Source organism: Kogia breviceps, chromosome 15 (assembly GCF_026419965.1).
Source record: "Kogia breviceps isolate mKogBre1 chromosome 15, mKogBre1 haplotype 1, whole genome shotgun sequence".
Lineage (NCBI taxonomy): Eukaryota > Metazoa > Chordata > Mammalia > Artiodactyla > Physeteridae > Kogia > Kogia breviceps.
In genome coordinates, this window is record NC_081324.1 from 43,586,708 (window position 1) to 43,612,374 (window position 25,667).

A 25,667-nucleotide genomic window follows, 5' to 3' on the forward strand; every position below is an offset into this window, starting at 1 on the left:
TTTAGCCTCCATGTGTTTGTATTTTTTACAGATCTTTTCCTGTAATTCATATCTAGTCTCATAGCGTTGTGGTTGGTAAAGATACTTGATACAATTTCAATTTTCTTAAATTTGCCAAGGCTAGATTTGTGACCCAATATATGATCTATCCTGGAGAATGTTCCATGAGCACTTGAGAAAAATATGTATTCTGTTGTTTTTGGATGGAATGTCCTATAAATATCAAGTAAATCCATCTTGTGTAATGTATCATTTAAAGCTTGTGTTTCCTTACTGATTTTCATTTTGGATGATCTGTCCATTGGTGAAAGTGGGGTGTTAAAGTCCCCTACTATGATTGTGTTACTGTCGATTTCCCCTTTTATGGCCGTTAGTGTTTGCCTTATGTATTGTGGTGCTCCTATGTTAGGTGCATAAATATTTACAGTTGTTATATCTTCTTCATGGATCGATCCCTTGATCATTATGTAGTGTCCTTCTTTGTCTCTTGTAATAGACTTTATTTTAAAGTCCATTTAGTCTGATATGAGAATTGCTACTCCAGCTTTCTTCTGATTTCCATTTGCATGGAATATCTTTTTCCATCCCCTCACTTTTAGTCTGTAAGTGTCCCTAGGTCTGAAGTGGGTCTCTTGTAGACAGTGTATATATGGGTCTTGTTTTTGTATTCATTCAGCCAGTCTATGTCTTTTGGTGGGAGCATTTAATCCATTTACATTTAAGGTAATTATTGATATGTGTGTTCCTTTTACCATTTACTTAATTGTTTCGGGTTGTTCTTGTAGGTCTTTTCCTTCTCTTGTGTTTCTTGCTTAGGGAAGTTCCTTTAGCATTTGTTGTAAAGCTGGTTTGGTGGTGCTGAACTTTCTCAGCTTTTGCTTGTCTGTAAAGGTTTTAATTTCTCCATCAAATCTGAATGAGATCCTTGCTGGATAGAGTAATCTTGGTTGTAGGTTTTTTTCCTTCATCACTTTAAATATGTCTTGCCACTCCCTTCAGTCTTGTAGAGTTTCTGCTGAAAGATCAGATGTAACCTTATGGGGATTCCCTTGTGTGTTATTTGTTGTTTTTCCCTTGCTGCTTTTAATATGTTTTCTTTGTATTTAACTTTTGACAGTTTGATTATTATGTGTCTTGGTGTGTTTTTCCTTGGGTTTATCCTGTATGGGACTCTCTGTGCTTCCTGGACTTGATTGACTATTTCCTTTCCTATATTAGGGAAGTTTTCAACTATAATCTCTTCAAATATTTTCTCAGTCCCTTTCTTTTTTCTCTTCTTTTTCTGGGCCTTATTTTCTTATTTCATATTTCATAGGTTAATATTTTGTTTCCACAACGAGATTGTAAGTCTACTATTTTGCCTACATTCGTCTTTTTGCACAGTGTTATTAACAGTTTAATATACATTTGGTTGTACCCCTGAAAGCTTTTGCAATTAGTTTTTACCAATTCCATATGACTGGTAATTTCATCTTGGTCTGCTTAGGAATCCGTGATATACATAGAGCAATAGTAAATTCTTCACAATCTCTGAAACCAGTTGAGAGCTCTTATTGGTATAGAGTGCATAACACAGGAAGGGCTGTAACCCGCAAACCATCCTTTATGGGTTTAAGTGTGGGAGAGAAATGTTCTTAAGATGATGAGATTTTGCTACCCACACAATGAATGGTAATAGAATTGAACGGGTTGGGTGGGGGACTTAGTATGACATCACTTTGATGGAAATGATGAAATAAAAGAAGGAGGAACAGATTTTTTGTGAGTTGAAGTACGTGGTTAGGTTGGAAGGTATTTCCCATTCACTTCAAAGGCTAGGGTCTAGTTATGTCAGCATATATCTCTGGGGGGGCCTGTATGAATTTTAAGGAGAATGCTGTAAGGCACCTTTTGTCTCAAGGGAGAATATTTTTTATGTGTTGATCAAACCCAATGCTTGACCTGTAAGACATTCAAATTTTTCCCTTCTTTTCTTCTTTTTTCCTTCCCTTCTTTCCTTTATTCTTTCCTTCCTGATATAGTAAAGTGTTAACAATACTAGTGATAGATTTTTATTTTTTATTTTTTATTCTATTTCATCATGATAGTCCTTTACCTTCCCACCCTCCCATATGCAACCATTTAAATGTGTTTCTGGTGCCTTTTTTCTTTAGATGTGTTTTTATGAAAGCACAATGGCTTATGTGCAAGTACTTTAGATTTACATAAATTATACTGTGTTTTAAGTCTCATATTTCTTTTTTTTTTCCATTCAGCCCTGTGTTTTAAGGACTCACTATGTTTTTATTTTTTTATTTATTATTTTAAAATTTATTTTATTGAAGTATAGTTGATTTACAATGTTTGTTAATTTCTGCTGTACAGCAAAGTGATTCAGTTATACATATATACACATTCTTTTTCACATTCTTTTCCATTATGATTTTTCACAGGATATTGAATATAGTTCCCTGTGCTTTACAAGGATCCACTATGTTTTTAAAATCCATTCTTGTTTTACTGTGTGTTCATATGCTCTCCCAAGAATGGGCAGCAAAAATCATGCTGCTGTGGGCATCCTCATGCATTCTCCTTATGCTCTTGTTTGAACATTTCTTTGGGATATGAACCCAGGAGTGGAATTGCTAGCCTTAGAAGTATGTAGAATTAATTTTACTACCTGGTGCCAGATTGCTCTCCAGAATGGCTGCCCCAGCCTCACTCCCATCACAGTCTAACAGGATTCCTTACCCACATCAGGAATTTAACATTTTGTCTAATGAATGTGAAGTAATAGCTCATAATTTGCATTTATTTGACTATTCAGCTTCTTGTCACCTGCTTGCTACTCTTTTTTTTTTTTTCCCCCTGTTTCCTACTCTTTAGGATAGCCTCCTTAGTAAATTGTCTGTTCATTTTTTGGCCTGCCATTGTGTTAGCGGTGGTGTCTTTTTTGGTGATTCGCAGCATTACATTGACCAGTTCAGATATCAATCTCTTTTCAGTTTGGGGCTTTGCAAGCATCATCTGTTCCATCACCACTCTGTCAACTTTTCCCATGAAATCCTTTACTGAACAGAAATCCTTAATTTTAATGTAATCGTTATTTGCCCCTATAGTTTCTGCTTCTGAAGTCCTTCCTTGCCTGTAGGTGATGTCAGGTGGGGATTCATTTTTAGTTTATCTCTGCACAGTGAGCCAGTTTTACCACACTGAAGTCTGAATATCTTTTCCAGTTATCTTTGTCACATAATATAATGATGTCTTCCATTTCCGTAACCCTCTCGAAATTCATTCATTTCACAAAAGTGTTTGTATAAGTTGAAATGACTCAGAAGGCTAGAAAAATAAGCAGCCTCTCACTGACTAGTAAGAATAACACTCATGAAAACAATGTCAGCACACCCTTATTCTGGCCTTGGAAAGTTTCAGCTGTACTCCAGGTGGAAATAGAGTGTAATTGCTGAAAGACACTATCTGTTGACATTGTCTATTCTACTTACAGGGAGTTGATAATATCAGCCAGCATGAACTCAGGTGCTGTCCCACTGTATCCTATAGTGATTAGGTTTATCAACCATCTAATCATTTCAGATGTATGAATTATTTACAGGGCACGCTAAACATGCTACCCCAAATTATTCACATCTTAAAAACTGGATAGGCTTCCCTGGTGGCACAGTGGTTGAGAGTCCGCCTGCCAACACAGGGGACATGGGTTCAAGCCCTGGTCCGGGAAGATCTCACATGCCGTGGAGCAACTAAGCCTGTGCGCCACAACTACTGAGCCTGCACTCTAGAGCCCAAGAGCCACAACTACTGAGCCTGTGTGCCACAACTACTGAAGCCCGCACACCTAGAGCCCGTGCTCCACAACAAGAGAAACCACCGCAGTGAGAAGCCCACGTACCACAACGAAGAATAGCCTCCACTCACCGCAACTAGAGAAAGCCGGCATGCAGCAACGAAGACCCAACACAGCCAAAAATAAATAAATTTAATAAATTTTTTAAAAAAACTGGATAGGCATTGGAAAAATTCAAATATATGTAAATGAGAGAGAAGGAAATACAGAGACTTGTATTATTTTTCCCAGTAATCTCTGAGTGTCTGAAATATCCTTAGCACTCTGCACGCTGCCTTGAACAGAGTACTAAGTAAATAAATCATATGCTTTGAACTGTTATATTAGTTTGACTAACAGTTAAAATAGGGAGGGAAAATGAACTCAATCCTTATTTTCAGTTCTCTTATTGAATCCTGACAATAAGAAAACAATATTTATCATCTTACTGTCAACCAAATGCATACTGCTCTTTGCTGAGTATTCTTGTACATACGTGGCCTAATTTAATCTTTGCAACAATCCCATGATGTAGGTGTCAGTTTCAAGTATTGCAATTCCTGTTTGTTTTCTTTGATACGGTTTTCTTCATTATAAGCTATCATCACCTTAGTATAGTGAATTTTCTATATATATTTGCATATATATTTTTTTGTATATATTTGCAAGGCCAAATACTGCACTTTCATCCCTCTTCCTAGGAGCCAAATATTAATGAAGACAGTGTTAAGTCTCTGTATCAACATGGATATAATCTACCAATTTTTTGATGATTACTCCTAATTTGACAGATTATTAGCCATCATTTCTATTCAGCATCTATATGGGTTCTCAAATGTTATAAATTCTTACAGTCGCCTTCTAACATCCCTGGCCCGTTAAATGTTTTTGGTTTTTATTTTTAAAGAAATAAAATTCTACAACCAGAAAAGGAAAAAGTCAAATCCCCTTAGCACAGTTTCAGAAATCACAGTCACTGACTCACCCCTTATTGTTCTTTTTAAATTTCCCCCAGAGATTTAGGTTTATTAAAAGACTGATCTTACATTAGAAACAAGAGTATTTTTATTTAAATGTATCTCTGTGCCCTGACAAAGTCACTCCTCTCTGTAAGATTCCTTCTTCTCTCCAGCCTTGTTTATCCCATCAGACATTCCTGCCAGAAGCAGCCCTGTTTACATAACTGCCCTCATTGGATGGAATATTTTACTGAGCGCAGCCCTGCACTCACACCACAGCCTGTTTAACATGGAACAGGGACAGACCTGAATGGCACTAGAGAATGCTCAATAAGCTCGATCTGCAGCAAATAAAAGTGGAGGCATTTGGGTGAAAATGAAGCTTTGCAAGAAGGGAGCAAGAGCCAGGGGCATGTTGTCAGCAGAGACCAAAGCAAACAAAAGAAGACAGAGTAGTTCTTCGGTGAAGGGGTGGAGGGGGAAACCTTCCGATGGTCCTGGAGTGTCAGACATAGGTATGTATTTACTGTTTGAAAGCATGCCATTCATGAAACCCTTGAACAGAAATGGAGCCCTAGGTCTCAGAGCCACAGCATGGCTATTGCTTCTCCTTTTTTTTTTTTTTTTTTTTTTTTTTGCGGTACGCGGACCTCTCACTGCTGTGGCCTCTCCCGTTGCGGAGCACAGGCTCCGGACGTGCAGGCTCAGCGGCCATGACTCACGGGCCCAGCCGCTCCTTGGCATGTGGGATCCTCCCCGACCAGGGCACGAACCCGTATCCCCTGCATCGGCAGGCGGACTCTCAACCACTGTGCCACCAGGGAAGCCCTCCATTTTTTAATTAAAAGAAAAAGATTTAACAGGAACGAAGGGCTCTTTGTCACGTAGGGCTTTTCCTTTTACTAGAGTTTCTGTTTTTCACTGCAATTTTGACTGATTTCTAATAAGCGTAGGACTCTCATCCACAGCACTGTGGTCACAAACATATTAGAGTAATTGTGTTTTGAGTGTGAGACATTCTAACTGGAATTGCTCTGCATTGAGCAGAGGGTACACTAGGCAGCCTGTCGCTTGGCCATCTCCCATTCTTTGTCTTTCTCTCCCAGAACCAGGTGGCAGTGCTCCACCCTTGAATCTACATCTTCCTCATTTCTTTCTCCTCTCTTCCTCCCAGCTACCTGGCTACCAATTGTGCCACTTTAAATTTAGAATGCTTTGTAATGGCTTCTCCTTTTCTGGAGTTTTGCCCAGATTAATAATATAAGAAGGAGCTAACACTGTTCTCCTAACCAGTACCACATTCCAAAGAGTATCACGATTACATTCCTTTTCATTCGTGAGAGGTACATCTTTGTCTCCTTTGACTTCTCTCTGATGTTCATTGAGCCCTTATCATGTGCCTCTCATCAAGTGAAGCCCTTTTTGTAAGTTTAATCATCCCAATAGCTGATGTTAGTGTTATTGCCCTTGCATTATGGAACTAGGAGACGCACGGAGGTGTAGAAGGTCATGACTTAACCAAAGTTGCCCAGTGGGAGGGAGAGCCAGGATTTCAACTCCAGAAGTTCATATGCCTAACTGCTGTGTGAAGATGTAGAGGCAAAATGATAACCAGTGAGTACGTGCTAAGCCATGAGAACAGAGCATGCCTGGCTCCAGGAGTGCCATACCTCAGCTCTGCTCTTGTATCGACTGCAAGCCTTTAAAGAGTTGCCTTGCTGGTGTGTGTGTATATATGTGTATGTATGTATGTATTTATAGATACACATACGTACTCTTTATTTCAGAGTAGTTTTAGTTCCAGAGCAAAATTAAAGGGGAAGGTACAGAGATTTCCCATATACCCCCTCCCCCTACACAGACACAGCCTCCCCCATATCACCATCCCCCACCAGTGGTACCTTTGTTAAAACTGATGAACCTCCATGGACACATCGTTATCACCCAAAGGCCGTAGTGTACGTAACAGTTCACTTTTGGTGTTGCACATTCTATGTGTTCAGACAAGTGTATAATGACATGTATCCACCATTATAGAATCATACACAATAGTTTCACTGCCCTAAAAATCCTCTGTTCTCTGCCTACTCATCTCTCCCTCTCCACTAATCCCTGAAAACCACTGATCTTTTTACTGTCTCCATAGTTGTGCCTTTTCCAGAGTGTCATATAGTTGGAATGATGCAGTCTGGAGCCTTTTCAAATTGGCTTCTTTTGCTTAGTAATAAGCATTCAAGTTTCCTCTACATCCTTTTAATGGCTTGATTGCCTCGCTTTTTGTAGCTAAAGAATTTGGTGAAAATGTACCCCTAACCCTTACAGAAATGCAATTTAGGACCTCTACAATATGTTTTCATTTAGTGTCTTTGCTAGCTTTTCTATCTTTAAGTCCATGCACTAAGCCAAGGTGGGTGTTAAACTTTGGATGGTTCTCCCCCCGCCCTTTGATTATGCCGAGTATATGCTCTACATCAGAGTTTTAAGAAACCATTCGTGTTTCTGTACATGGAGTTTTAATAAGTTCAGTTTTGGCCTGAAGGTTCAAAACTAAATCCCTTATAATCAAGGCACTTTTTTTCCTAATGAAAACCACAGCTTGAGCAGCTGCTTGTATTATTGTCTCTCCTCTGTGGTCCCACTGGTGTGTGGGAGTTTACTGTTGGGCTGTGGAAAAGGGAGCAAATGAGAATCCAAGAAAGGGGTCATGTTTCAATAGAGGAATAATAGTGGAATGTTAAAATCCTTGAGTGTTTTCCTCACCCTCCCCACACTTTGGACATGCAGTTTGGCTCTCTTTTTCCTTTATAAATACTTCCATAAGGCATGGAAGAGAAGCATATATCATATGAACCATAGTATTGAAAACTCTTAGACCTCAACTTTGATTCTATACAGAATACCTTCATCTTTGCTTGTAGTTGTAAAATGACAACATAGCTTTAAAGTCTGTCTGTGTCATGTACGTCCATATTTTGTCCATCTGCGTTGGTGGGGTCTTCCTCTCCTTTGTCTGGGTTGAAATTGTGTTTATCTGTGTGTAATGTTTTTTTCTTGCATCAATTTCTTTCTCATTTTCTTTTTTAAATTTGTTTCCATATCTCCTTTTCGCCTCATTTTCCCTGCTTCCCATTTTCTCTTAACCTTTGTTTTCCCCTCCATTTTTTTGTACTATGTGATTTTAAGTTCTACAAATAAAAATTGAAGTTTTACTTTTGCTGTTTCTAACTTTTTATGTAACTTGTCTATGTAGATAAGTAGATCATTTTCTATTTCTCCAAAAGGATCCTACCTGAAATAAAATTGCTTTTTACTTATTAGAACCTTGATTTTTTTTTTTAATGTGGGTTTTTGATCCTTAATAGAAGCAGCTGCTTCATCCCAGCAACTAGTTCCTGTGCCAGAGATTAGAAAGAGTAGCTGGGTTCTGTTTCCAACGAATAGGTGAATTATTGGTGACACTGTGTACCTTCCATGCTCCATTCACCCTAAGTTACCCTGAAGTGAAGATAGGTTTTATCATGTAAACAATTGCCAGGGTCATTGTGGGGATTAAACAAGACCATCTGAATAGCCATCCATACTCTCAAAGAAGAATTCATTGCATATGTAAATAGTAAATGACCCTACTTCCTTCTAACTTTGGGGAATTTTTTCAGTAACCTACAAGGCACAGGGAGCTCCTCTCCCTGTCAACCTCATCCTGAGGAGGGAGGTATTAGTGGCTTGGGGAAGCAGCATAGTAAAAGTGGGCTTAGGATGAGAACGCATGAGTGACAGTCCTGGGCTTGCTATTGACTTGCTGTGACCAAAGACATATTCCTTAATCTCTGCCAGCTTCAGTTTCCTTGTGGGTAAAGTCTCTAATATTCCCCGCCCACCACTGTGGATTGTTGAGTGAGGTAATTTGTGTGTGAACACCTTTCGACTGAAAGCAGGCTCTCGGTGGAGTCATCCTGACATGGCTCTGGTCCAGAGGCTCAGACTCCTTTTTCTTTTGTATTTTGTCTTCCCACATTCTATCTAGTCTCTTTCTTAAGAAGCTGGTCACTTGTGATTCTCTCTTCTAATTCTTTGTCAGTGCTGCCATTCAACATGTTCTGGCCTTCAGAGTCAGGCAAGACCTACCATCATCTGTTACCACGTTTAGATGGAATACCTGTGGTGGAGGCCAGAAGTAGAAGGAGCTCGGCTATGTCCAGGCAGAAGGCTGTCAGCAGTGTACGTCTTAAATGAGCTTGCTCATAAGCTTATGCTAAAACCTGTAAACGGAGGCCTCCCACTTAAAGTCATCCTTTCAATTTGAGGGAAAAGGAAGCACCCCAAGAGCCTAGACTTCCCACCTAAATTTCTCAAATATTTCCTGACTGATATCTGCCCACTCACACATGGCATCACGTCAATCAGTATTGTGTTAAGCCCTGTTCAAACCACAGCCACTCCCTCCTGTCTCATAGAGGAGACTTTTTTATTTGAGTAAATCGTTAAAAACTATTAATAATTAGGTGCGTTTACATAAAAAAATAATCCAGATTTCCTGCCTCTGGAAATCAGCAGGTGCTGGAGCTCTGAGGTGGCCATCTCCACCTTTTTACTAATTTTACTAATTTACAGCTTCTCTGGTCATGTAAATATTTGATTTTGGTACTCTAGAAAAAATACATACCTATTATATATATTTACATACACATATATATATATATATATTTCTCCTACTCTAAACGCCTGTTCTTCAAAGCAAGCATTTAGTAAGTTTCTAGTATGGACTCAAACTGAGCTGTCAGAGAAGCAGAAGACATGATTCGTGCTGTCAGGGTGCTTGTGGTGTAAGAGAACAATACAAAAACAGGTGAAATAAGTAGGGAATAGTTAAACAAACTCCAGTGATAAATATGAACAAAGATCAGCATGGACTGAGGTTGTGAGGGAGAGCTTCACGGATGACATTGGACTTGAGCTCATACTTAAATTAATTCCCTCATTCAGCTGTTATTTATTAAGTACCTACTATGTGTCTTGCACAGTATTGGGCACCAGAAATAAATAGGTGATTGACACACCCCCTGCTTTCTTTAGAGAGTTTACTGTTTAGTTTACAAAGACATGTAAACAAATGAGAATGATAAAATTTACATGCTTGGATAAAGATCTATAGACAATGAGATCACAAAAGAGTGCAGCCAGGTATATATCTGAACTAAGATTTTTTATAGAGTAGGTGAAGCGTGAATTGGTTTTGGATGAATAGCTTGGCCAAACCTGGGAATAGAGAAAAGACATTTCAGATCTTGAGTTCAGTATAAGAAGAAGTATAATTCACTGTGGTTGGATCTAGATGGATTTTAGCATAATGTGAGGAAAGTAAGGGTCAGATCTTGGAGGGCCTATATATTCTCTACAAAGTTAAATTTTACAGGAGGTGGAAGGCCTCCAAAGTCTTTTAATCAGAGGGTAGAAGGGCATACACCCCCGCCCCCAGTCTGTCCTCCACTGCCTCCATCCTGCCCCTCCCCAGAGGCTGACCAGTAGGGCCAAATCAGCAGACTCCCATGCCCTTTGATTTCCAGCTAAGTTCAGCCATTGGATAGATAGCCCCAGCAGGAGATGGGTGGGTCAAGGGAGGAAGCTGGTCAAGGTCTTTGTATTCTCCAGCTTCATGGCTCCCTTGAAGGATAGCCTGGGAACAGCTGCTTCTCCCCTTCTCAGGGCAACCTTATTTACATAACATTCTCCTTCCTGTAACTAGTCCCTCCCCCTGGCACCACAGGCCTATGGGGGTGACCTCTTCTCTGATACTGTCCCTAGCTTCTCACTCTGCTTCCCCTGCAGCCCACCTACACCATCATCCATGACCCTGTTGTAAATAAATCCTCTGCAAATTATCCTCATTTAAAATATGATTCAACTTTAATTTTAAGCACTAGTGGAAAGAATAGTTTTCTGGAATGGAAGTCAAGGGGTAAAGCAATCAACTGGTAAAACTGGCCAAAGCGAGAGATGTTGTAGTTTGTTCAGTAAAGGGAATGGAGTTGAATTGACACCAGTTGAACATGAGGGATTAGGGAAAGGGAGGGGTCAAGGATGACCACCAGGGGTTCTGACTTGGGTGGCTGCTTGATTCAGAAAGTAGAAAGATGAGTTCAGTTTTGCATGAGTTGATTTTTTTTTTTTTTTTTAATTTTTGGCTGTGTTGAGTCTTCGCTGCTGTGCGCAGGCTTTCTCTAGTTGTGGTGAGTGGGGGCTACTCTTTGTTGCAGTGCTCAGGCTTCTCATTGTGGAGCACGGGCTCTAGGCACGCGGGCTTCAGTAGTTGCAGCACACAGGCTCAGTACTTGTGGCTCATGGGCTCTAGAGCACAGGCTCAGTAGTTGTGGCGTACGGGCACGCAGGCTCAGTAGTTGTGGCTCACGGGCTCTAGAGCACAGGCTCAGTAGTTGTGGCGCATGGGCTTAGTTGCTCCATGGCACGTGGGATCTTCCCAGACCAGGGATTGAACCTGTGTCCCCTGCATTGGCAGGTGGATTCTCAACCATTGCACCACGAGGGAAGCCCCGCACGTGTTGATTTTGAGAGAGATCTTTGTGGAAGAAGTGTTGGAGTTATGCACCAGGTATTGGGTAGACCAATGTGGAATTCAGGAGAGACCTGGCTGGAGGGAATGTTGGTGTGCTGTCAGCTTATTGGAGGTCCTTGAAGCCAAGGTGATAGAGGGGGTCCCCCAGGAGAGCTGAGAGAGTGGGAGAAAGAAGACAGTCATGCACAGAACTTACAGCAGCACTAAAAGGATCCAGAGTTTTGCACAGACTGAGAAAAGTGCAGGAGCACAGGCAAAGTGGAGAGAAGGAGTATGGTTGCACAGATGGTGGGGGAAACATTTACAGAAGCTGAGTGGAGCCAGATCATGGAGGGACGTGAAAGGTAAGTCAGAGCAGCCTGGGCTGGGTGGTTAGAAATTAAACAGCTATTGTACGTTCATTTATTTCTTCATTTATTCTACAAATATATATTGAACACTTAGGTTCTTGAGTGAAATGACATCCATTCAGGTTGTGTTTCAAGTTGAGTAAAGTGTTGGTGGAAAGGCAGAGATGTAGAGAGCCTGAAGATCTGAAGCAGTAATATCATTATGAAGTGATAAGTATTGAAACCAGAGAAGTAGCAGTGAGTGCTGAGGGCAAAGAGATTTCAAGGAAAGAAAGGGCAAGACATAGGGATAAATGAGTATAGAAGAAGAAAGATGATGACCCAGAGATTCCCACCATTACATGTTAGCAAGCATGTTCAAATCTGAAACCTTTTTAGGTTCCATCATGCTTATGATAATTGTGCCCCAGAAAATTTCTGATCATTCTGAAGAAGCAACTGACCAACTCAATGCAATGAAAAATACAATTTTCCCATTTTTCAACAAGTAGGGAAACCATTTGCATGGTGTGAAATAGCTTGGCTGGTTAGAACATGTGTCCCAGAATGATTTGGTTTTAATCCAGGTCTAGTTAAGTTCAAGGATGGAGCTTCAGAATTGAAAGCAGTGGTCTGACCACATGTTTTATGGAGACGAGAAATAAATAGAAATACCCACAGATGGTTTATGATGGAATTCATTATTTTTTTGGTTAATGATTTCTTTCTGTTCTTTGGCTCTAATTCCTATTGTCTGTTGTTTATAAGTTTGGAGCCTTTGTGCTGAGATTTGTTCTTTACCTTTCTCTTTATCCCAATTCCACTTCCACTCCCCTCCCTCCCCCACCAAAAAAATATATAATTTAGGAACTAACTAAAAGTGATACTGGGAATAAGGCTGTAGAATAGGAAGTGTAATTCCTATTTGTGTTTTTATCATTAGAAATTTCAAAAATTGGTAATAAACTGAACAGAATATGAAATATAAATTACTTAATTATTATAAAAATAGTTATATGTACCTTTATAGTAAGAAAAATGCAGTTAAAATCTCAATGAAGTACTGTTTTTTACCTGTCAGATTGGCAATGATAATAGGAAATGAGGAAACGCATTAGCAGTGGAGTATAAGTGGACATATACTCTGTGAAGGTTAGTTTGGCAATACCTATCAAAAGTAAAAATGGCGTTACCTTTTGGCCCAGCAGTTCCACACGTGGGTATTTTCCCGCCAATGTACTTGCATTAAGGACCCAAAGCCTTCAGTACAAGGTTATCAACTTCAGCCTCAATGTGGTAAAAGATTGGAATAAATCTGAATGTCCATCAATAGGAGACTGGTTAAATTAGTTACGGTATTTGCATGGGGTAGAATATTGTGTACCTCTTAAAAAGAATGAGACAGATTTTTATGGAATGATAAAAGAACTGTACAGAATCCTACCATTTGTTTGGAAAAGAGTGGCATTGTGTGTGCCGATGGACTGTATCAGATACCATCGCTGGACCCAGATGTACAGGAGAATGGTAGCACTGCATCTGGAAGGAGATCTGAGGATAAGATTGTGAAAGAGACTGACTTGTTACCCCGTACCCTCTGGTACTATTTGAAGTTTTTGGCAATTACATATATTAAGTAAATCTTTAAAACTCTTCACATTACTCAAGAAAAGGGACGCTAGATGGTTCGCCAACACCAATAGTATTGGTGAAAGGTTTAGGTAAATGAATTTTCATACGTTGTTGGTAGAAATGTGAACATTTTACATACACTTTCTAGAAGGCAGTATATTGGTTGGTGCCGTTCAAAGTAACAAGAGGCATCTCTTTTACCTGGCAATCCTACTTTTACATTTCAATCCTATAGAAACTCCAGCCTGCTTGCCTCCGTGAAGTTAAAAATACAAGAGCACTTGTAAAGTTAAATCTTGAGTGTAAGTGTAGACTCCTGCCCATGTTTATTTACTTCTTGAAAAATGGCAATTGGTTTGTTGTTTCTGTCACTTGAGAATCCTCATTTATTCACATCTGGAAATGGCCCAGTGGTTTTAAGGTCCAGTTATTTAAACCATTTAGAATGTATTTCATTTGCACAACCAACTTGAAACCATCTAACTTTCATGTTGGCGGCCTGTCTCCAAAAAAGGTAAGAGAAGAAGAGTAAGCATTCATTCATTCATTCATAAGTGCCTGCTTGATGCCCCGTGTGGTACAATACTGGGCACCACGCCGAATCACAGCGTCCTGGTTGTGGTGTTGTCAACATTCTGGGACGCTTTTCTTAACCATTTTTGTTCATTTTAGCCATTCTTTGGGTTGCTGTGGTGTTCCAGTGCCATTTTTGTTGCTTTCTTTTCTATTTTGTAATTTTGTGCTGGTTTCTGCGACGTTTTCCTGCTCCCAGCAGGGAAGGAAATGCTGGTGGAATGTCGTCGTTCACTTGGCCCACAGATGGATAGTAGAGGTTTCGGCTCTCGTTTCATTTTATTTACACACAGTAAGTCAGCCACTGGGCTGAAGGGAAGGTGAACAGTACAACCAGAGCTGTGAAAGGAGATTTACCGCAGGCCGTGCTCGTCACCAGGCGTGATAGGGACCAGGAATGTATGAATCATGGGGAGCCCCACCTTCGCAGTAGCACGGGACTTACTTCTCACTGCCTATTGACCATAACTTCCCAGCCAGAGTAGCAAACGGGACAGAACTGAATTTGACCACCTCTGACTCTCTCTGTTATCTCTATACATCTCAGCATCGTTGCTCTCTCTTCTTAATTAGCAAAATTTGTTTCCTTTTTTCATTTCTGACAAGTGACCTTTTTTTCCCTCTAAGTAAAGGAGAGTGTGTGGTCCTACTGTTTGTTCAGCATCGTACAGGTGCTCGAAACTTAGACGTCTCACGTAGGACTTCGGGCCTCTTAGCTGTCTGTGCTTAATGTATCATCTCTATTGAGGTGAATCACTGTGATTACCTTGAGGGACACACACCAAAAAATGGATATTTTCTGGATGACAGTTATTCCCTGTCAGCAGATTAATTATGTAATATAATTTTAGAAGCACATCATGAAAACAGTGCAATAATAGTACCAATCTTTGCTTTTTACATATTACCTTCAATTTCTTTAACCTGTCATCGACGATCGTGGTGTTGGATTCGTTCCTGAGAATTTCAGGGTCCTGCTGACAGAACAGCTCTCACAATGGAGATGGTTTATGAAATTAACAAAACCGTTGAAAGACAATGCAGTTTCCTCCCTCTCCGGGAACAGGGTTTTGACAGTAACATCTCAGAACAGATGTTTCGGCGATCTCCAAATGTTTTCATTTGGTGGCACAAAGACTCTGTTATTCATGAAATGGTCTGTTAAAAAAATTAGTTCCTCCGTGTGGGGATTGTGGGAAGATGTGTTGTGTAAATTGATTTCACATTTTGGCAGGAAACCGGCTCTTAACTCTTTAAATTGGCTCCAGGATTTGACTGACAAGTTCCGACTTCCAGGCTACAGCAGTCGCAGGGAACAGAACACACGCCTCAGCATCTTTCCCAGAGAACTTCAGCTTGACTCATCTGAGAGGGTCCTATTCTTTTATAGGAGAATAGAAGCCATAAAATACAGTGAGAGGAGGTGGGCACGTTTGCTTTTCATTTGCATTATTCTCCTAGTACAGTCTGCATGTGCAGCTTAACACATCTTGATTTTAGACTCGTATTTAAAGGGAAAACTGCCATTCTAAGATGAACATGGGCCGGCTTAGGGTGTAGTTTCAACTACCTTACAAGAGACCTCAGGATAACTACTTAGGAGTGTTGGTCATTTTCATTTCTTATGTCTTGTCTGATGTCTTTCATTTCTTGATGTCTCCCTGCAGGACAGAGGTCAGCAAACTGTGGCCTCAGGACAGAGGTCAGCAAACTGACCTGCTGCTTGTTTTTGTAAAGTTTGATTGGAACACAGATGTTGTAATTCGTTTACGTGTCGTCTGTGGCTGCTTTTGAGATACTTCGCCAGAGTTGAATAGTTGTTAACAGAGGCCATTTAGCCCACAAAACCTAAAATATTTACAGAACAAGTTTGCCAACCCCTGAAATAGGAAGTTGCATATATCCCATGACCTGGTATTTAAAACATTACATTAAAACATTTGATATATTTAGATTTTAAAGGTATTTGTGGGGTGTAAGAAGTATAAAATATTTATTTGGTTTTAGACCATTAAACATATGACAAAAAATGTTTAAAATAATAATATATTTACACAAAGAAACATATGAACTAAAATCTTACAGGACAATATAAAGAAACTATATGGAAAGGAGGAGACAGAAGTTACGGATGATATTGGATATTCAATAAACGGTTAAAAGAATGAATGAGAGGAATCCATTTTTCTGATGTACAGTATGTTCAGATGTGAAAACATTTGGTCATATTTAGCTGCTACTTTGTTTTTATTCTTATTCTTTCATCTGTGTATGTTCATCATTCTCAGAATAGATTCTTGTCAGTGCTCCCATGCATATGCTTCTGAGGTCTTCCTGTCCCATCTTTCCTGAGATGACAAACACAGGTGAGACTAGAAGGTTAGAATTTTTACAGCTTTACTATTGACATCACAGCCACACCAGATAGGATTATTCATTTGGTTCATATGCCAGAATATATTGGAGGCTGCTAACAGTAAGAGATCTCAGACACAGGAGAAAAATAACTAAATAATGCTTGAAGAATGAGCACCCAAATTGAAAGAGAAGAAAAACGGTGTTAAGGGGATAGAGGTGCTTTATATCAAGAAACCCAGGCTCTGTTCTTTGAACCAGAATATCAGCGATCATGACAAACAGAGCAAGGAAAAGAAAATATAAGCGTTCTGAAGCTGTTATTTCATGAAATGAAACATCCTATTTTGTCAGGAGGTATTCCATCACATGATCTTTTTTAAGGACGTGAACAGTATCTGCAGCCAGTTTTAAGAGAAGGCAGAGATGTTCTATACCCACATGGATATAGCAACCACTAGCCACATGGGCTGTTGAGCGCTTGTAATGAGGGTAGTGTGAACAGAGGTGTGCCGCAAGTGTGAAACCTAGGTGGGATTTAAAAGACTTAATGTGGAAAAAATTTAATTAATGATTTTTTTTTTTTTTTTTTTTTTTTTGCGGTACGCGGGCCTCTCACTGTTGTGGCCTATCCCATTGCGGAGCACAGGCTCCGGACACCCAGGATCAGCGGCCATGGCTCACAGGCCCAGCTGCTCCGCAGAATGTGGGATCCTCCCAGACCGGGACATGAACCCATATCCCCTGCATCGGCAGGCGGACTCTCAACCACCGCGCCACCAGGGAAGCCCCTATAATGATTCTTGTATTGAATTTAGATGTATTGGTTTAGATAAAACCATATTATTAAAATAAATTTCACCTCTTTTTCCTTTTTTAATGTGGCCATCATAAAACACATAATTGCATGTGTGGCTTGCATTGTATTTCTATGAGGCAGCACTATTCTGTAGGGTAATGTCTCATTTGATGTGACAGTGTTAGGATTTGGTGACACATCCTTGACTTGTGAATGCCCTTCTGAAGGGACAGAATGGAATTTAGTATAGGCATGTAGCTTTCAGATAATCTGTTAGCTCAGAGATTGTACATCTGCAGAGCACTTGGCATGCATAAAGATCCTCCTGCCCCCTGCCTTAGGAAAATTTTTCTAAAATATTGATCAAAAATTTAAAATAAGTTAAACTATTTCATGCTCGTGGAAAGATAATTTGTAGACTTTCATAAACTATACTTGGTTTAGTGATGGTAGCTTGACTTGGCTCAGGTTCCAAATCTACAATTTATTTTGTTATTCTGCTAACAAATTAGAAAATATCAATTACAGTTGCAGGTAATTGGAATTGATGGCAAATATGTGATGTCTCTGTCAGATGATTCTGGGTATTCCCACCAAATGGACCTATAAATTTGAACTCTTGCTCACCGGTGACTACATTTTTCCCCTTGTGTATTACCTCCTGATGCTGAAAGATTGTTTCATCCTGTAAGATAGTTCCAGTTGCTTATCTAATCTATTTTTTGGTTAGATTGGTCCCTGAAAAGTATGTCTTGAGGTTCTGTACATTATTCAGATTTGAATGATTTTTAAGTACACCATTGCTTTCTTTCTCTATTGAGTGAAAATATTTATCTGTAGTTCAGAAACAAACCTTGTGTATAGTAATGTAGTTCACCTTTTATTTATAACTTTGAAAACCTGCAATTACTTATGCATTGCTTTGGTGTTTACCAATTCCAGGACTATATTTATTACACATTTATTAAGTACCTATTGCATGCAAGCCATTGTGCTTCCCTGACTTTAGACATGTTGAATGTGGTGTTAATGGGACTTCCAAGTATAAATATCCAACAGGCCCTTAGATATCTCTAGAAATGAAAAGCAATGTAGACTATGTCATATATATTTATTATATATTTGTACAGTCATTTGTACAAGAAAGATTCAAATGTTTAACTTCACTAATCTTCAAAGAGATGCAGATTAATACAGGAAAGAGATGCTTTTTAATATGCATTGAATTGTCTAATTGAAAAAATACTCAGTGCTGGCAAGATTGTGCCCCAACTAGGAGGCATGTAGCCTATTCATAGAAATATAAATTGGTTTTGGTATTTTGAAAAAATATATAGCCGTGCGTGGTAAACATAAGGAATCGTGTATTATTCTTTGATTTAATAACCTCACGCTAGAAAATTTATCCCCAAAATGTGAGCCAGAAGACAAAAGAAAATCTCTTTGCAAAAGAAGGAAGGGAGCCGAGAGTTGCTGAATGGCTACTTGTGCTGAGTACTTTGCATCATCTCACTTAATCCCCACAGCAGCCCTGTGAAGTGTCCCCACTTTACAGGCAAGGAAGCAAGGCTCAGACGGATTAGTAATTTGCCAGTATCATAAAACATGTACATGCGCTATTGTAAAACAGTTATACCCAAATAAAGATGTTAAAAAAAAAAAATGTGTACATGGCAGAGTTCCCACTTACATTAGGCACCTGCCAAACTCAGACTGACCATGTAAGAATAGAAAAATAGTTAAATCCATTATTAAGTGCTATGCAAGTATTGTAAGTGTCATCACGTGAGAAAATGTAGGAAAATACAGAAAGAAACAGAGTATAAAACTGTAGATAAACCAGTTATTAAAAATTTGTACATAAACTAAGTAGAATAATGACAAATGAAAAGTTTAATTTGGCAGAATTTGTTTAAATAAGTAGTATTGAGATTGCCATAATCTTTTTGATTTTTTAAACATTGTTTTTTATGAAAAAGATACAATCCAACCTATTTTGTATTTTCAAATGTGTTATTCATCACTCTACATTCTTCTAAAAGGTAGGTACATGAGCTGTTATGTCTAGGTGCACCCTCTATTTTATCCTCCTCACCTACCCTTTAACTCTTGAAAATGCTTCCATCTAGGTTCATCACTAGCAAAAGCCCTACATCCTTAAACCCTCCTCTGAAATTACTTTCATTTTGTTAAAACCCAAATCTGCGTATGCCCTGTAAACACTGCTTCCCTGAAGGCCTCTCAGGTGGTAGCTGTATTTTTTTTTTTTGCCCCTGAGTTGAGGGGATATAAGTGTCTCTATGGTCTTCATTGCTACCCTGACCTTCACTGCTCCCTAAAAACTCAGCGGTAAATCTCTTGTCATCAGACAGCATCCCCTGCTCCCCCATCATTGGTACATTCATCTACCAAGCCTAGGCTTCCTCCCTCATTTCTCCATGGTTCTCACTCCTGGCTCACTGCCGTTCTCCCCAGCAGTGCTTCTCTCCTCACCCCTGAAGATTTCAGTGCTTACCTGTATGATGCATTTGAGACCCCTGGCTTCTCAGTTCCTTTAGCTTCTCACCACCACAATGCTTACCTCCCATGGTCGCCCCCTCGATCTCAGCATAACCAATAAGTGCATCCCTCCGTGATCTCAGTCACATACATACCACTCTCTGACCTCTCTCCTCTGCCTGGTTCTCGAGCTCAGGGCACGGAAATCAGCTCCTTCAGAACCTGCCATCCGTTGATCCCATGATTATTTTCATCCTCTTCCCTCCCTCCCAAGATGTTGGGTCCAGCTCAAGGTCCATGAACTCCCTTGCATACATCCTGCCTGCTTTGTCCCTCTTTCACGTCTCATACTCACTCGGTAACTGACTGAATCCAAATCTCTGCCTGCTTCACGCCAGCCCCTGTGCGTCAGACATTGGCTGGAGGAAAACACCCAACTAGACTGTTTGGTTTCACTTTCAAATGATGACCATTAACCTCACGTGGGAACTTAGGGCTGCCCACCAGACATAGTATGGTATTCATTCTCCCTGGACTTTTTACAATCTTCTCTTTCCTTAACCTCCAACACCTCCTCTCTCAACTTTATCCTCAACTGATGCCTTCCTTCCCACCTTTGCTGGAAATACTGAAGCCATAAGAGGGAGCCTCCCCCAGCTCCCACTGAACCTGCCACAGATGAACTCCACTCCTGTTGAAGGCCAGCTCCTCCGCTCTGACGTCCCCCCGTCTCCTCAAGGATGGGCTCCGGGAACCCCGCTCGTCATCTGTGCGTCCTCCCCATCAGCATCAAACATGCGGGGACTTCTCCCATCGTATTAAGGAAACAGAAACACTCTCCAGGCCCCATCTCGCTTCCTCCCTTTAGCTAATACTCAGTGTCTCTTCTCCCCTCAACACACAACTCCCCAAAACATCACCTGCTGTCCATTCGTGCCATTCCCGGCTCTCCTTTCTCAGGCTCTCAGGTTCAATCAAGCTTTGGCCCAGCTATTCCCCCCCCGCTCGTATCAAAACCCCCAGTTAAATACAAGCTGCAAAATCCAACAGTCCTCAGTCTCGTTTCACAGTCCTGTACGCAGCATCTGACATCGCTCCCCCTTTCTTCTCCTTGAGGCACTCGAAGCACCTGGCTTCTAGAATGGAGCACTTGTGGATTTGTCTCTTATTTTCCTGGCCAGTCCTTAGTCTCCCAGAACCCAAACCTTGGACCTCTTCTCAGTCTACACTCGAGACCGTGGTTGTCATCATTAAAGTGTCATGGCTTTAAATATCATCCATGTGCCAGTGACGCCCAGAGTCACTACTTCCAGCCAGACCTTTCTCCTGACCTCCACGCTTATCTATCCATCTGAGAGCTTTCGGGATATCTCCGTTTCTATGTCGAATAGACTTAACCTATCCAGACTGAATTCCTGATCTTACCTCCTCATCTTACCCCTCCAGACCTGCCCATCTCAGTTAGTGGCAGCTCCATTCCTCAGCCGCTCAGGCCGGATTCCTCACTGCTTCCAAACCCCAGCCGTCTCATACCTGGATGATTGCAGGGCCCTCCAGCGGGTGTCTGGCACCTTTACAGTGTGTCCTCAACACGGCAACTAGAATGATTCTTCTGTAACATTGGTTCGATCACCTCTTCTCCACTTAGACCCCCCAGGGTGGCCCCCCATCGCACTCAGATGAAGAACCACAGTTCTGCAAAGCTGTGGACAATCTACACCACCTGTTGCTTCTCTGACTCTTTCTCTTCCTTCTTAGCTTCTACTCACCCCACTCCAGCCACAGCATGCCAAAGACGCACCACCCCATCCACCTGAGGGTTTCTGTGTAGACTGTTGCGTGTGCTTAGAATTCTAAGAACTCACTGCCCAGCTACATCAAAGTCACTGTCTCAGCCATGCCTACTCCGGCCACCCTGCTCTCTCCAACCCCCTCACCCTATTTTTAATGGCACTTCTCACCTTCTGACATATATTCTACTGATTGATTGTATTTATCCTCTGTCTCCCACTTCAGTGTAAGCTCCAAAAGGACAGAGATTTTTATCTGGTCTCTTGATTGATTTATCTCCAGCATCTAGAATAGTGCCTCCACCTAATAGATGCTTTAAAGAAAATGTGTTGAAAGTATGAAAGTTTCCCTATTTCTGCCTGATGCCCCATGGACGCATGCAGAGAGATCTGCCTCATAATAGCTTTTCATTCCTTTTCAGATTTCTCAAGTGTTATGTTGTAAACAGTGTTCAGAAAATGACCACTAAGAAACATGGCGTCATGGACTTGATTGTATATGGTCTTTTATTCTAAACCGAAAGCAGCTCCTCTAGAATGTGGCAGCAGTATCACAAATACCAGAAACGTCCGAGCAGCATAATAGAGCCTTGATATTTTTAGGAAAATGTTCAGAGTTCTTCAGAAATCCCCCCAATTATGGATACTTTGATAGTATATTCTACTTTCATGAATTTCACACATGGTAGTAAAAAGGAAAGATGGAAGCTACGTGCTGCTCCAGATGCCGAGGGGCTCACTCACTGCAAGGGGGCTCCTCCCAGCCCCCGCCCCAGGCCCCTTGGTCTCAAGCGCCACGTGTGTGCCACAGCCAAGCTTTAGAATTACAAATTATAGCAGTTCCTGAGCTCTCAGCATCACACACATATTGTTGAAACCAATGATATCTGTGAAAGCTAAGGGTCCACGTATTATTTTATTCCATTTGCACATTTAAAAAATACTAATTTTAAAAAAATTAGTTCCCGCAGGCCACTCAGCCTTGGGTTTAGAATATAATGTATGGGAGGGGGCATTATTACAACTAAACAACGACATGACTTACTGTTACAAACAACATGCAACCATTTATATAACACATTAAGTTTACAACGTCGAGTTTACATTACAAGTAAGCATCCATCAAATTGGTTATTGATCCTCTGGTAATAAACTCTGAAAGTAAGCAAAAAAAGAAAAAATATGTTTGCTTTCATTTTTAAGCTGATTTTTAAATAAATATCCTAGTTCAAGAAAACCTTTTGCCACGGTAACTTTTTCTTTTTTTAAATGATAATGCTCAGAAAGCCTTTGACAGAGAAGAGTGGGAGTAAGGAAAGGGGATGCTGTCGCCACGGTGACAGCTGTCCAGCATAAACATCTCATATCTCTTCCGTTTATCACGTATTTCAGGGCAATTCAAGCTGCTGGAACAAGACCGAGATATAAAGGAGCCAGTGCAATATTTCAACAGTGTGGAGGAGGTGGCTAAAGCATTTCCTGAACGCGTGTACGTCATGGAGGAAATAACATTCAACGTGAAGGTAGTTCTGAAAGAACCACAGATTTATCCTCACTAAGATAATTTAGCTTTCAGGTTGTTGTGTACACAGTAAGTGCTCATCTGTGCCTCTTAGGAGGTTCCATCTTCCTAATGAGTTGGTGTCAATGGCCAAAACTGGTCTTCTAAGAACTGTGCTGTAGCTGAGCTGACCCCCACCCCAAAGGTTACTACACTTAGTTAGCATTATCTTTGGCTAGAATAACTGTTAAGGCAGAACAAAAGTGATTTTCCTTTTTTAAAATTTGGACTTTATTCCCTAAGATGTAACCATTTTTTGGCCACATCTTCTGGGAGGCTAGATGCTCTACTTGTAAGAGCAAGCAAAAGGCGTATGGTAAATCTAATACCAAACAGTTATTGAGAGAAAGAGAGACTTCCAGAGCATGCCCTGACATCAGCATGTATTCATTCTGTCCATATCAGTCTACAAAGGAGGGAAAATTGATGTATCGAATGTTGCCCAATAGGTACTTATTGATCCTTGTTCGTCAGAGGAAAGCTGAATAGTGTTTACTGTGCGGTGTTGGTTTTACATTCTTAAAGGGGCAGTTCTGTCCCCTCCTACACAGTGAGCGAGCTCCTTGAGAAGGGTCTGGTTAGAAGAGGGACTAACCAGAGAAGCGATGCCACCAACCAGGTCCAGCCTTGTTTCAGCCTGCAGACCCACTGCACTTTCTTCAGCCACATCCACGATTACACTGACTCATTTGAGAAAGTGTTCACATTGAAAGGATTTTCTGCTTAACCTCATTTCAGCAGGAAATCCAACTGAGTCACTGTTCTCTGAATATTTCAAGATTTAGGGGGCAGATGCCGGTTTCTTGGAAATCCGCTCTATGTGAAAAACAGATTACATGGTATCTTGGCCCAAGAACGCAAGTGTCTTTACAGGTGGGTCACTCCACCCACACTCCCAGGAAGCAGGGAGATGCCCAAGACAGCTTCCTTAGTGGAGAAGTGGCCCAATGAATTGGCTAAGTATGTCATCCTTGAATTGGCTAAGTCATTCTTTCCTCCAGTTCTAAAACACAGCTGCCATAATCTACTTCCTTTAGTTTTATTATTAAAATGAGTTTGTATTTAGTAAAGTTCTTTACTCACCAAATTATGCTTAGTTCAGAATATTTATAATTTTTAACTCCTTCAGTGGCCTGGGCTGTGAGTCCTCAAGACAGCTTGTATTTGTTTACATTGAAGATTTGTGAGAAAGTGTTCATTTTTAAACTTTCCAAGATTCGTTGGCCAGAAGTTAAATCCTATTTCATTAGTGTCTTGATTTGTTTTAAATCTCTCCTTAAAACTTACATTTAGAATTAACTAAATGAAAAAACTTTTGTTTAGAAAGCAAAGTTAATACTGCAAAACTCTCTTCTGAAACATTTCGTTTGCTGATAAATGATGAGAAATCTAGCATAAAATTTTTTTATGATTTTTAAAATTTCCTCAAGTATTAAAATCTAATATTCAGTCTTTGGCGGCATATTGTTTACATGAAAGATTTTTAAAAGATGCCTCTAAGAGCTGTTTGTTTGTGAATTTGTATTGAACAAGCAATGAATGAAAAAATAATACTAAAACTAATACATTTTGATAGGGGTTTTTTTTCCCCACAGAATACCATGATTGGCTATATTGATCCAAATGTATATAATAGAGATACCATTTAAAAGTTTAGCACAACAGTGTGAATGTACTTAACACTACTGACCTGTATACTTAAAAATGGTTAAGATGGTAAATTTCATGTTATGTATATTTTACCACAATTTTTTTTTTTTTTTTTTTTGTGGTACGCGGGCCTCTCACTGTTGTGGCCTCTCCCATTGCTGAGCACAGGGTCCGGATGCGCAGGCTCAGCGGCCATGGCTCACGGGCCCAGCCGCTCTGCGGCATATGGGATCCTTCCGGACCGGGGCACGAACCCGTGTCCCCCACATCGGCAGGACTCTCAACCACTGCGCCACCAGGGAAGCCCCACAATTTTTTTAAAAAGCAAAAAAAAAAAAAAGTCAGTTGGATTCCCCACTGAAATGAGGCCAAACAGAAAATCCTTTCAATCTGAACACTTTTTAAAATATGTCAGTGTAATTGTGGATATTACAGATAAGTGTATGGAGTAGGAGCTTATAGCATCTATAGAGCTGGTTGGATTTGGGTCGAGTTCTGTGCTATGCATACATAAATATTTAATACCTCTAGTCTATCACTCATAAAGTTGTAAGATGTCATCACATCCAGCCTGCGCTAATCATTAAGACGTCTTTCAATTCTATTCCAAGAAGACTGGATAAAGGAACCTCAAGAAATTTACATAGAGATATACACAAAAGTCTGTGTGCTTAGTGAGTAAACACCCACGTAAATAAATAAACCGAGGAGATTTGGGGGAAAGATGCCTGGATACTGCCTGGATTTTAAAAGAAAACGTTGGATGCCATGGTCTTCTTTAAAAATTGATTATAATGTGCATGAACATACATGCAGAGCTTAATGTGAGACCTAGTTGGGGGCAAGGAAGTGCTGTGCTTGGTTATTACTTCTCCTGGAGAGGGAGAGAAAAAATGAAAAACAGTACAACCTATTCATAAATATAGCTGTTACAAATATTATTAAATATAATGTAATATGAAATATTATATAAATATAGCTGTTATCCAGGAAGCAATTTTTTATAAGATAGGAGAATTCAAACTTCCTTGGAAAATTCATCCTCTTCTCTCTGCTTCAGATACAGTGTAAATTAGACCAAGAGGCTAAACAACTATAGAAATGACTTACAGTTAAGAACTGGCAG

General features: G+C 40.3%; 1 protein-coding gene across 3 annotated transcripts in view; it reads left to right on the forward strand.

Moving 5' to 3' along the window:
• GAREM1 (GRB2 associated regulator of MAPK1 subtype 1) overlaps positions 1-25,667 on the forward strand; it is a 222,527-nt gene that overhangs the window by 133,824 nt on the left and 63,036 nt on the right. For 2 of the 3 annotated variants that reach the window (XM_059040273.2, XM_059040274.2), the window contains exon 3: positions 22,723-22,853. The exons of the other annotated variant lie outside the window; for it this stretch is intronic. In XM_059040273.2, the coding sequence (XP_058896256.1) occupies positions 22,723-22,853 (131 nt within the window). The remainder of the gene's footprint in view (positions 1-22,722; positions 22,854-25,667) is intronic. 3 annotated transcript variants of the gene reach the window in all.